At 40.4% G+C, this 13,360-nt stretch overlaps 1 protein-coding gene across 1 annotated transcript in view; it reads left to right on the forward strand.

Moving 5' to 3' along the window:
• Positions 1 to 298: 298 nt before the first annotated feature.
• The window catches only part of PLCG2 (phospholipase C, gamma 2 (phosphatidylinositol-specific)), a gene marked incomplete at its 5' end in the record, with an annotated part of 42,154 nt that continues 29,092 nt past the window's right edge, over positions 299 to 13,360 (forward strand). The window contains 8 exon segments of the mRNA XM_010187637.1: positions 299 to 439; positions 3,103 to 3,196; positions 4,697 to 4,744; positions 8,634 to 8,718; positions 9,484 to 9,567; positions 10,994 to 11,037; positions 12,210 to 12,282; positions 13,280 to 13,360. Coding sequence (XP_010185939.1) covers positions 299 to 439; positions 3,103 to 3,196; positions 4,697 to 4,744; positions 8,634 to 8,718; positions 9,484 to 9,567; positions 10,994 to 11,037; positions 12,210 to 12,282; positions 13,280 to 13,360 — 650 coding nt within the window.

Raw genomic sequence — 13,360 nt, forward strand, 5'->3', positions numbered from 1 at the left:
TTTCATGTTTGAGGCTGGATTTTCTCTTTATATTCCTACTTTAAATATTTTTCTTACAAGTGCCAGTGACTATACTGGCTGGCAAGGTTAATTGTCTATCTAAGATCTGATGCAGAATTTTTTAGGTAAGTTAGAAGTTGTATCTTTATTTTCTCTGAACGGTTGTCATGGCAATTGGAAATGTCTTGCTTAGAGTAAATGCTATTTGTGAAACCATGTCTCATGTAACCTAAAGGGGCTATGTGTATACATTTTGTCCATGAACCAGTTGTCCTGACTGAATGTTATTTCATTTCAGTGGATCTTATGGAAATAAAAGAAATTCGCCCAGGAAAGAATTCAAAGGACTTTGAGCGTTGCAAGGCAAAGCAAAGAGAAGAGCACTGTTTTACTATTTTTTATGGTACTCAGTTTGTCCTCAACACCTTAAGCTTAGCAGGTAAGCTTAGGTACTTCTTTTCTTTTTTTGTTTCTGCTTTAAACCTACCAAGTGAACAAATCAAATACATTGATGGAACAGTAATGCAAGTAATACTGTGGTTTTGACTTCTGCTGCTCAGGAGTGCGCCAGATGGTTTAAAGCTGGAGATGGACCTTTTACTCAGCCCTTCATGTCTGTGAACTGCTGCATTTGTAACGTTTTACTTTCAAATAGTGTATTGTGTGACTATAGCTTCTGATTTGCTCAGCCATTTTTAGCAAGGTAGACGTTTGCTGGTTAAGTATCTCGAGCAAGGTTTTCAGCGTTGAAGAGCAGACGGGACATTGTCCTCTAACGTCAGCAAAGGATTTTCTCTTTTCAGTGCGGCCAGAATATTGCCCTGGCATTTTCAGTCTAGCCAAAATGATTCTGGAAACAGTAGCCATAAGAAGTTAGACTACAGCTCTATCACAGAAATTTTCCTATCACTTGTGAGCAACTGCAGACTAATTTGGAAAAATGAAGTTGTAGTTTGGGTAATGCGTGCTTGTGTCACTAAACCTCTTCTAAAGAAGTATTAGGGGACCACAAATAAAACTGGAAGTTGATAAACTGCAAATTAAGAGAGATGAAACAGAGAGAAGTGGTATCCTGTGTCTGTGGAAAGGTTTGGGACACTTCTTATTTCAGGTGAGATTATCCAGGGTTGCAAAACCAAGGATTTTGAGATGAAAAGGGATATAAATTCTTACAATGCAAGCTGAATATAGTTTCTAACTAGTGGAGTTTAAAGAGATTTATCTTCCAAAAGTCTTCTAAAAAGTTTGTGGTGGATCCTTGGGTTAGAATCATACAGGCAGTTTATTTGGAGTGGTAGTTCTCTCTGCCCTGTGCAGGGACACACTTGTCCATCTAAATCATTAAATTAATTGCAGAATCTTAATGGGAGAAAACAGGGGTGCTTTGAAAGCACTGACACTAACAGTAGCTTCTTTTTAAACTGAATTAATTTCTTATAGATTGCAGTATTAGAAGACTGTGTTTTTGCAACCTGATGCACTGGGAATTACAGACTGCTTGTGACTAATCATTGTTATAGGCTTTCAGCTTTGAATAAGTTTTACCATTGGCTTAAGTCTGTGAAAAATTTGAGTAAGTGTCTGTGCTTAAGTGCAGCTGTGCCAGGTACTTCAGATTGATTTTCTCTAACCCCACTTTGCCTCCTCCGTGGCAGTTCTCAAAAACCAGGCCTCTGCCAACACTTGGAAAACACTTGGTACCATGGGCTATGTTGCCATAACGCTGAACTGCAGAACAGCATGATATAACTTTCAATTAAGGGGAAATCCTTTTCCTTGTTGAAGTGCTTTGTTGTGGTTTCTTAAAACAATATAAAATAGTTGGTACTTAAAGGGAATGGTTACTGTCAAAAAGGGCAGAATTGTCTTGGGAGAAAAATGGGTTTGGCAGTGGTAGTGGGTGTTCTTTCTGAAATTGTCACTAATTGAAAATCACTTCCACGGGGAGCTGAGGCTGGGCTCTGGCTTCATCCTTGGGGAATAAAGCATTGTTTCAAAGGATGTTTAAGTAAAACGTAATCTTCGTCTCTTGAGAAACTGTTTTGCTTTGAAGGCAGTTAAAAGAATTTGCAGAGATTACAGCTCCTCTGTGAAAATAATTTTTCATAACTGATTTAATTGAAGAGTGCCTTCATGAAATTTCAGAACCAGTGTGCTAAAGCAAATGGACTTTGGCGATCTGAACGCTGTAACGATAGCATCTCATTCAAGGCCCAAAAAATTGGTTTTGGCTTGACTGGCATTCCCTAGGGAAGGCTATAGCCAGTGTGCAGTTTGTCATCTTGCTTCTGGTGGGTTGAAGAATGACCAGATGAGGTCACATTAAATGATGTGGAAGACTCTTCTGGTTTGGCAGGTGGAAAGGTGAGCGATGTTTAGAACAAAGCAAGACAGTGATAAACCAATTTGTAAGGTTGGGAGCAATATGCACCTGGCTTCTACTGTTAAGTCCCGTAAGGAATTTTAGACCTTTTTTTAACTTGTATTTGAATGTGTTCTATATAAGCTACACCAGTTTTGGACATTGCTTCCTTCTTGTTCCTTTTACTTAAGTCTAGTCTGGAACAGTCTCTGTTTGGAAGCGTGATTAGGACAGACAGGAAGTGGTTATGTCCTTTAAAACCAGTAGTTAACAATTTTCTTGTAGGTTGCTTGGAATATAATGAACTCGCGTTATCCTATAGCACACTGAGTTCTTTTGTCTGCGTGCCTCAAGTTGCTCTAGATCTGGGTCCTTGGGCTTTTGCCACTTTGGAGACAGAAGACAAGAAAAGGAATTTTGATTGTGTTACTACAGGAACTCAGCAATAGTTTCATAGCCTTTCTGCTGAGATATTGAAACTTGCTTACCCTGATAAGCAGACTTCTAAAAGGAGGTATTTCTTTTGACAGAATTTCCAGAAGTAACCGTCCCACTCCCAAATATGTGCTAGTTCTTATTAGGTTTTTTTATTAGCAACATGAAGCTATGCAGTGAGATTTATCAAAGAGAAAGGTTAATCAGCAGCTTTGTATACTAGGGTTTACCTAAACATAACAAGTTATGTCTTGGTTTTGTGTTGATTTTGTTTTGATGTTTCTCATAGCAAATTATTTTTTCAGCCGACTCTAAAGATGATGCTGATAAATGGTTGTGTGGCTTGAATATCTTGTATCAAGAGGTCATGAGTGCTCCCACACCTGCAATCATAGAGAGGTACGTGGACATATTTTCACTTTGTGAGACTTGATGTCTCTTTGGAATTGAAAGTGGGAAATCTGAAAGAAGTTTTTAAGGTGCAACAAGTGGTGCCTGCCAGTGACCTCAAGAACAACTACTCACCAGTTAGTGTATGATACAGAAAGCCAGTATGGAAATTCTCCATGTCTGTCTTGTTAAATACATGTTCTGGAATTGCACTTTGCTGCATCCACTAGCGTGGACTTGCAGTTTACCTCGTTCTGTAGACCAGAAACGAGACAAAACAAACAAAAATCTCTTAATGACATCGCACCAACATCTGGTGTAAGTGTGCGTTGACTTCGTGAACAATTCAAAAGTCTTTGCAATCACAGTAGGTTTGCTGTGGTACATGTCCATGGGTCCTGTGTCCCAATAACTCCGAGGTGCGCTTTGGAGGTTTCTCCTTTTTATTGGACCCATCGTGTTGTATGGCAGTGTGATCAGCTGCCTCAGAGAGCCAGGCTACAAAGGAACATTTTTAAGGATTACTTTTTAGCAGCCAGCCTTATAAAGGTGAAACTGTGCCCTTAACTGGGGATGTTGCACGCAAAACTCCTCATGCTCAGAATGCCAGTTTTGTAGACAGGCTTTTAATGCTGTCTCTGTACCTGAGAGCTTTTATCACTGCTGGCATTTTTGTTTGTGGTCACTGCTGTTACCTGTTGGGAGGATACACCCTGTCCTCCATGGCTACCTGACCAAATTGTGGCTTTGACACTGGTGTTCCCTTGACTTAAAATCGGTTGGGGAGAAAGTGTTCTTATCTGTTCTTAGCTATTGTATGTACCTACTGAAATGAGCTGCTATAAGAAATGCTAGTGGATTCCAGGCTATGTTTGTGCAGCACAGGGATTCCCATAGAGACTGAGGATAAGCTTAGTAATGATGTGCTGTGCTCATCCTTTAGATCAAAATCATGTCTGTATGTATTTACTACGAATGCTGCAATGGTATTTTGCTGTGCACCTAAAACTCACATACACTCTAATGAGGATTTTCTTTGAAATTCTCTCAACCCCTTATTTCCCTCATAATTTTTAATTTTTATGCATCTAACAGATCTTTGAGCCAGCAGCCTCAGCTGGTATGAATCACTGACTTGATGCAGTTACTCTAGTTTAGATTAGCTGAAGTTTTGGCTTGCTTTATCTACTTATTTTTTACAGCTTCTGGTTGCTCATTCTTTCCTACCCTGCCCACCCTTCCCCTTCCTGTGTTGTTTACTGCTTTAGAATGCAGTATTAAGCAGCAGAAAAGTATATATTTACAAATATGGTTCTAAAACGGGCTAAATCCTTATATGCTGCACTGGAAATGTTTTTGTTTTATAAAGAGAGATGTATCTTATGACTTTAAATATGTCTATTGAATTAAATTATGGATTTTGATATTTCATTGGCTCTGTTTTCTTTGTAATTCTTAGATTAAACTGTGGTTTTTTTCTTTTCCTTTGCTTTCCCTCTTTTCTACAAGCTGGCTGAGAAAGCAGATCTATTCTGTTGATCAAACTAGGAGGAATAGGTAAGAAGCTGTCTCTTTGTTCAGTTTGTTTGCAGGTTCTAACATGGAATGAAAAGAAATAAACAGTTCTTCATCCAAGATGTGAAATGTGAGATCCCTGAAAAGGGCATTTGCTCTTACTTTAACATCTTGAGTTTTGCCTTTTGCTAAGCAATGTGTCTTCATAGCACTCACTCATGTTCATGTTTGTGGTATAATGAGGAAGCAAATGATGAAAAACAGGTTTGCTTTTAGCCTAAATTACCCTGCCAGAATGAGGAAAGTTGTCTTTTCCCCGTCCTGCTGTAGAGATTCAGGTCAGCTGTGCAGATGTGTTAGGTCGCTTGCTTTATAGAGGTCTTTGGCCTTTCACAGCCAAGTTGGAGCCCAGCAGCTTGAACTGTATAACCTGCTGTGGGCTTTCCAGTGTAGTTCCAGTTCTTCCTTCATTGCTGAAGCATGTTTGCATTGGAGTGGCTTCTCTTTAATGTAGATAGACCAGAACCAGCTTTTAAAAGCTCGTATGGGCATTCCTAACAATGGAGCTGCATAAGCAGAGCTCAACAAGGGCTGCTAAAGACCGATGTGACAGGGTAGTACAGGGTGAAAGAGTTACTTGAACGGTGGGGAAGGGAAGATGCTCTTGAGGACAGGTACAGAAGGAAGCCAAGTTAATGGTTTGGAACAGAGGCATTTTTTGTTTTTTGAGCAGTTGGCTGGCCTACATGGGCTTGTTGGCTTGTCTCTGTCACACATCTGAACAGACCAAAGCCAAAGAATCACTTCTGACCTGGTGCTTCTCATATGGAAGAAGTCTCATGTTGTAGGTCCCAGTGGGCTGTGTAGCTTTGTATGTTTGAGTTTCAGTAATTCATTTCAGGCCCATGTGTGATCTGGGTTTGTAGTTGTTGCACGTCAAAGGAGACTCTTTTTTTTTCTTAATTCACCTGCATAGCTCTCCTTAGAGTTGCCAGAAATTGTGACACGGAGAAGAGCATTAACCTTTCCTCCCACATGTCTGTTACTTTACCATGATTTTGCTTTTTTTCTGGACCATGCATTTTACTCTAAGGTGTAATTTAGTGCAGAAAGCGTGTTTCCTCTCATTTAGGCCTTCTCCTGAAAGCAAAACACAGTGTAGTGTCTCACTGTAAATGAAGCTGTGTTGTTGCAGGAAATAACACCATTCTGCAGACAGCCTGTAGTGTTGCGCGTGGCTTCAGCGTGAGCTGAGATGCCATTTCAAAACGGTGTTTCCTACGCTGGCCAGAGTGGTGAAGGGGAAAGCACCATGCTTTACTGGATATTGGCTTACACCTCCTGGTGTATTTTGAAACACTAGGCCTCCAGTGGGGATATGTTGATGAGGATCATGGACCAAAAGCAAATGTTAGGATAGAGAAGCAGAGGCTGACAGTGTCTGTCTGCTGAAGAGGTTTCATTTGTTGCTTTAGGGTTGTTTTATCACTACAAGGCAGTCTGGTTAGGATCAAGGGGACTTGCACTGTGGAGAGGGCAGTTTTTCATTCTCTTGACAGGTGATTCATGCTTTTAGAAAAATTCAGGAAAGGAGTTTGGACTGAGTTCCATTGTGTTCAGTGTTGCAGTTTCTAGGGAGGTTAATTGTAAAGGTTGGGCTTCCAGGCAAGTCCTGTTTCACAGGTGGAGTTTTTTCCAGTGGTAATGAAGTCTCAGCTCTTTGTTTTGGCTTGCACTTGTCTGTCCAGGGGAAATTGCTCTGCTTGGTGTTTAGGGTACAGATGGAGTGCTCATTCTTGCTCCTAAAAGTAGCGGGGTTTTTTTCCAGAGGTCTGGCGACAAGGCGGAAAGCCAGGAATTTCCTGACTTCTAATCTGGCTTCGGCATGGCCTTTGGTTAAGGTCCCTCTTGCTTTGCCTCTTTCCCTCTGTACACAGTGGAGATTAGAATATCTCACAGGGTAGCTGCTCATATGGACATTGTAGAAGTGTTACTGTTGTTGAGGTGCTAATTGTTTTCGTTGCTTTCAAGTGACTCTATTCTGACTCTGTTTGCAGAGAGTTAATGGCTTATGGATTGCACTGTAGGTCAGGACTGTGAGTTCTAGCCTTGTTTTCTTGAGTACTGCTGGCATTGCATTAATGTTTTTGGGCATTGGCAGTAGGATCCACAGATGTTGTCCTTGTGTTCTCTTGACTCTTCCCTGCTTCCCTTAGATGCCATGGATTCCCCTCATCTTCACTCTAGGACTTGTCTTTGTGCCCTTCACATGTCCCAGTGTAATGCTGTGTCTTTCTCATTGAGACCTCACATCAGTGCCTACCCACTTTGAGACTGTCCTAGAACAGGAGAGCTGATTTCTGTTCTTTGCTATCCAAAGGCAAGTTGAATAGCAGGTGACTGAAATGAGGCTGAGTTGGTGTACCAGCTTGGTGCTGCTCAGTAGATGAAGTCTCACTCTTTCTTTTTCCTCTACTATCTCTACATGCTGCTCTTCAGGCGCTCCAGCCCCTTTTCTTATTCTGGCTGTGACACTGATCTGGGCATGAGGTGAGCTGGGTGAGCCCATGAAACCAGGGGAAACCTTGTTCTGTCTCTCTTGGCCACATAGTTTTCTGCTGGCCTATGAAGCAGTGGGACCTTAGCAACAGGAGAGCGGAGTAGAGCACAAGAAGAGGAGTTGTGGTTGCATCTTGTAAGAGCAGTGAGCTGTTAAGACTGGCTCTCCTGTACCTATACTGCATTTAAAGCATTTGGATACATGGCTTCTTTAGAAAGCACTCCTCCCTCTTCATACAGGAGTTACAGTAGCCTACCCCTACCTCCTATTTCCCTTTTGGCGACAAGTATACTAAATACTGTGCGCTGCTCTGAGCTTGCAGTGAAGGATGCTGTAACAGGGGGCACCTGGGACACTGGAATAAAATCTGAGGTTGATCAGAAAACTGGAAGATGTGAAGGAAACTGAGATTTCGAAATAGGATATTCACAGGTTTGTTTCTAATACAAAGTCTTGCTTCAGCAAAAGAAGTTTGATGTATACATTGTACGTGATTTGGTGTAAGGCCAGAAAGTATGTGTGCCCAGAAAGTATGTGTGCCCAGAGAGCATTGCAGCGATTAATAAATTTAGCTTTGTTATGCGAGTATTGTGAAAATACTTGGTAAATGCAAGCACTGTCCTGCTTAAAACCTGAAATAAGTGTGTCTTATTCAAAAGCTCTTGCTGTTACCTGGAAAACTTTATTGAAGTGTTGCTGGTGTCTCACTGGACATTCTGAAACTCTGTACAAAGGGTCAGCAGGTCTGTGGGAATGACCCTGGAAGGCAATCCTCTCTGGTAAGACTTGGTTGTGAGAGGGGGATGAGGGCATACTCAGGTGTTGCAGAATGGGAGAGTCTTGCAACTGTGAATCAGTTTTACCATCCGAGTGGATAACAGCTGGAGAAAAAAGGTTATAATGGTGATGAAAACTAGAGCTTTTTATTGTCTGTTTCTGCTTGTTTGTTTGGTGCATCGTTTGTATAAAGTTTTCTGTGTCTGTGTTCCAGCTTCAGTGGGACTGGAGCAATGGAAGAAAGGCTGCAGTTCATCTGAGCACGTGTAAACATCTACATTTGAGCTGATAATCCAGATATGATTAACTGCTGGTGGAGAGAAATGGCTGTCTCTGCAGCACGGTTCTTTACATCCTAATTTGGTGCCCAAATTAATTGAAATGCTTATTTCTCCCCACTAACTAGGAAACATGTCTGGCTTGCTCATATGCAGGTGTTATGTTTATAGAAGTCTACAGTTCCGTGAGATGAGCCCTGCCTAGAATGGTTGTTGCTGTTGCGTTGACAGGAGATGTTTTAGTAGCTGACCAGATACAGCAGAACTGTGCGATTTTTTGCTAACTTTTTTTTCTTCTGTTTTTCTTTTTTGCCAGTATCAGTCTTAGAGAGCTGAAGACTGTCCTTCCCCAAGTCAACTTCAAAGTGAGCAGCATGAAGTTCTTGAAGGATAAATTTGCGGTAATTACCTATTAACGTACATCTGTTTGGTATTGTCTGATAGCTGTTATTTCTTTTCAGGATACTGGCTATATTTTTGCTTCTTACCATGTACAGTTAAATAAATTATATTATTAATTTCTCAGCTTGGCTTTGCCTACGTCTAAGTCTATAAGAAAATATAGACATAAACGTTCCTTCTTTTCTTTGTACAGTTGACCAAAACCAACACTGGGTTTTGAGCTCCGATGCTGATACTGTGCAAGTGCATAGGAAACTCTTTTATGTTTAAAATAAAATTCATATATAGGAAAGAGAATTCTTTTGCAATATGATAAAGTAATAACTTCACTCCAACCTGTGCAAATACTAGCGACTTCTGAAGGTTATTTCCATTCTGACAGGAAATTTAAATATCCCCACCTTTTCCTGCTTTCCAGCTCTCCACCCTTACTGCATACACCCTTGCTTCTGTTGCTCCAGCTAACAATGACTGAATGAGGCACTGCTTCACTCCCAGTAACACAGTGTAAATGAAGTCAGGGTACAAAATACAAGGCCTGAGTTGTGGGCTAGGAGCACTGTGTCACGAGAGGAGAATGTTTACTTGTTTGTATTCTTAAAATAAATAAAGAAATACTTTAAAATCCCAGGTAGTTGAAACAAATGAAGCTGGAGTAGAACAGAATGCATCAGAGAGTGGCAGCTGGAGTAAAAGCAACTTGTTTGCTGTGCAAATGCAGGTCAGGGAGTTCTAAATTCACTGCATGCTACTTTCTATTGTAGGAAATAGGTGCTCACAAGGAAGAGCTTAGTTTTGAACAATTTCATTTGTTCTACAAGAAGATCATGTTTGACCAGCAGAAGTCGGTAAGCTTTTCATAAGTAGTCTTCACACTGTTAAACTGCTTGATCTGAATAAAGTGTGAATGCTGATTTTTTTGTTTGTTCATTACTAATTGCCTCTTTCCCCTGTTCTTGTGACAGAAAAGGGGTACAGGACTGTACTTGATGTGCAGATAACAGTCGCCATCTGCAATTGGCTTAAGAAGATGTCCAAGGCATTCATGTTGCTGCTTCTGTGTTGCTAGAGATATGCACAGATATAATGGGATTTCTCTTAAGTGCTTTTGAGTTTGTTCAGGATGTAGAATGTCTTTGCATTAGGCTTGGCTGGTCTCTACTGAAAGGAGCAAGGTTTTCCCATTCTTATATTATTCTTTTACGGCTAAGAACATTCTGTAAATCCCAGGGATGTATCCTGAGTATCGAGTAACAGCTACTGTTCTCATCGTCTCTTATGCTTGGAGATTGCTGGTGGTGAGTCCATGACAAGACGTGCACCAGACAGTTCTTGGGAGTCACGTATGCAGTGGAGTTACATTTCAACCGATTTATGTGGGCAACTGCTTGCCTGCTCTTTCTGTGTATTCACTGCATAGATTCACGAAGTTGGTGGAAACTGCATACATTTAGTGGCTCTGAAAGTTAGAAACCCTTTAAAACTGTGTGAAAACACATAATTTGAGATTAATTGCATAAATGTCTGTTGATGACGCATGCTTATTGTTGATTCAACTTGCAGTTGATGAAAGGGTTGATAGTGAAAGTGCTGTTTCTTTTGGCAGTAGAGCTTTCTTGTGCAGTTTAAAAATGATGCTGAAATTTGTGAAGTAATAAAAAGTCTCCATTTGCTGATGGGGTTTTAGTTTTGCCCATGAAGGTCTAGTTAATTAGCTCGAGCAGAAAGTTGGAGGTTATCTGACTTCCTTAAACTCTTGCTATCGCCCCGTGCGGATCGTTTCAAAGAAACTTCAGTTTGCTCAACAGCTGCTGTGGGTCAGTTGATAAGTGTCCTGTGAGCTGTAACTATGCGGTGCCAAGCTGGAGGCAACTTGGGTTTCATATTCACATGAATCAACACGATGGATGATACAGAACTTATTTTTTTCAGGGGTATCAAACAATAAAAGCTCCCCAGAAACTTGTCTGGCTTTGTGTATAAGGTGCCTTACCGATAGCAGGTTTTTTGCTTGAGAGTTGTGTGTGTTTGCACTGAAAGCCCTAGAGTGCATTTGCCAGCTTTTTTTTAAACGCGTTTAATTTGAAATGTGTTTAATCTGAAATGTGTCTTGCCAACTTGTGTGCAGCTTCTCTAGAGCAGACAGGCGTATAGTTCCCCTTCCCAAACCAATGGACAGTATTAGATGGAATTAGATATAAAAATTCATATTCCTTTATTATTTATCTTTTTGCCATTTTTGTGTTTTTGTTTGTTTTTTTTTGTTTGTTTAAGATTCTTGATGAATTCAAAAAGGATTCCTCTGTGTTCATTCTTGGGTGAGACTCTTAATTTATATTAATTTTCCACATTTCTGTATGGTTGTAGTGCTACAGGATTGATTTTAATTATGTCACTGGTTTGGTGTTTTTTGTTCTGATGCTTTAGTAAGTGAAAAGAAATGATAACATCTTCTTGCATTCAGAAAGGTGAACTTATGCCTGAATATAAAGTGATAAATGTTCTTTACCTACTGCCTAAAACAATGGTATAGACTTGCACTAGTGAGTTTGCCTATCTTCTGATTCTACCAAGAGCTGAACAGAGCCATGGAGCACAGTTTGGAGGAGAGTTTTCAGCTGCAGTCTGAGGCTGGCGTGGGCCACGTGCTTTGCCGAGACCTTAGCAGAATGCTGATAGTAACAGTGTCTGCATCCTTGTCTTGGTGGACTTGAAAATTAAAGTCAGACAAGTACGGCATGAAAAAGGAGGTCACAGGCATTGCTAACATTTTGACTGTGAATTAAACCAGTTTATCTTGGTTTTGAATATTACGCTAACAGATTAAGGAAGTTATTAAAAAGTTAGCTCTGAGTGTACTGCGTATTTCCTTAGTCCTTGGTCATGTCATATAAATTAAACTCCGTGAGACTGCTTTAAAAGCACAAATTTGTCAAGGATGGGTGGGTTATAAATATCTTATTGGTGCCAGATGATGCTGCATTTGTGTCCTACAAAAAAGAAAGCAGTTGTGCTTCTTTTTCTTGGTGCAGCTGCATCTTGCCTCTTTTTCAGGAAGTTTTTGATCTCTCACAGTGGATCATCTGAATAATGCATGGAAGGAGTTTTGTGGGGTGTGGTTCTATGATAATTTAAAAGAACAGTGTCTCCGTATGCCTCAGCTAAACAACAGCCCTGTCAAGTGAATGCTGCTCGTTTGCTGCAGAGCAATGAGCATAGACTCGGTACTGTCCCCAGTGAATCATTATCAGAAGCACATTGTGAATCTCGGAGGCTTTACTTAAAGGCTCGAAATACAGAATTAGATAATACGGTGTTACAAGCCTAATCTCTGTTCCATTGAAGTTACAAAAGCTTTCTTGATGGTGGCAGCACATTAATATCATAAATCCAAGATACAGGTCCCTGTGATTTTTAGCTGTAGCTTCTGATGACACCCGTGCTCTTATTTCTTTAGCTTTACTTTCCCTTTCTATTTTTATTTTTTAAGAAATACTGACCGTCCAGATGCTTCAGCAGTTCATCTCCATGACTTTCAGAGATTCCTGTTACATGAGCAGCAGGTGGGAAGGTTGCAGAAATTCTCAATTCTTTCTCTTGAGGTTTGCTCACAGTATCCTGTGCTCATTAAAAAGAAATGCAATGTGTCATAGAGTATGACTGATGTCAGCTGCAGTACCAGGCCTTGGAAAGAGTTCTCCTTCTTTGTTGAAGTTTGAAAGAACTATTATTTTTCATCTATATAAAGACTGTAGGTGCACCAGAGGACGAGAGGGAGGACAAAGTAAATAAGGTTTTAACAGGTCTGCACGTAATCATGTCGATAAACAGACAAGGTTAGCAATAAACACTAGACGTGTGTCAAAGACGACAGCCTGGCCTAGTTCCAGCTGTCATTGTGGGTACATCTGGGGTGATGCCTTGGCCATGGCCCCATTGTAGCAGCTCTCAGCTGAAAAGCTGAGCATTTGAGTCACTGGTAATTTTCTACTGAATGGAGCCAGTTTGATGTCCAATACCAACAAGCAGATAAGGATGGAGGCAGTGACTGGAACCATGTCTTCATGGTCTTCTATAATATTATTTAACACAGACACCGTGGGAAAAATTGTGCAGTATTTGCTAGGAGCTGCAAAGCTCCAAGTTTGCAAATGTGATTGAAAAGTGAGACCTACACTTCCTGTATAAGCTTGTTATTTTCTTTTTCTCCCTATTTCACTGTCTTAAAAGGATGTTCAGCTTGCACCTAGAAATGAGATTATAGTTAAGCCATATCCTTCAAGGAGGCCAGCTTTTTTACGTGTGTGCATGCAGATAGTGTACATATGTAGTATGTATCTTGTGGGCCTCCAGTCTGTATAAACAGAATTAGATGGAGATCTTCTTTCCCCTCTAGACATCATAGAGGAAAGTCTTAAGCTATGTGAGTACAATAAAATATATTGGCAGTAAACTAGCCAGATGAGAGAGAAGTAAATTTTATGTGTATGTATTTATGATTTTATGTAGAAGAACAGCACTTCTAAAGTTTTTTTCCTACCGTATTATTATTATCTGAAGGAATCTTGGGCACAAGATCTCAGTAAAGTCCGAGAACGAATGACAAAGTTTATTGATGACACTATGAGAGAAACTGCTGAA

The sequence above is a fragment of the Mesitornis unicolor genome, unplaced genomic scaffold (genome assembly GCF_000695765.1).
Source record: "Mesitornis unicolor isolate BGI_N332 unplaced genomic scaffold, ASM69576v1 scaffold51056, whole genome shotgun sequence".
In the NCBI taxonomy this organism is placed as follows: Eukaryota; Metazoa; Chordata; class Aves; order Mesitornithiformes; family Mesitornithidae; genus Mesitornis; species Mesitornis unicolor.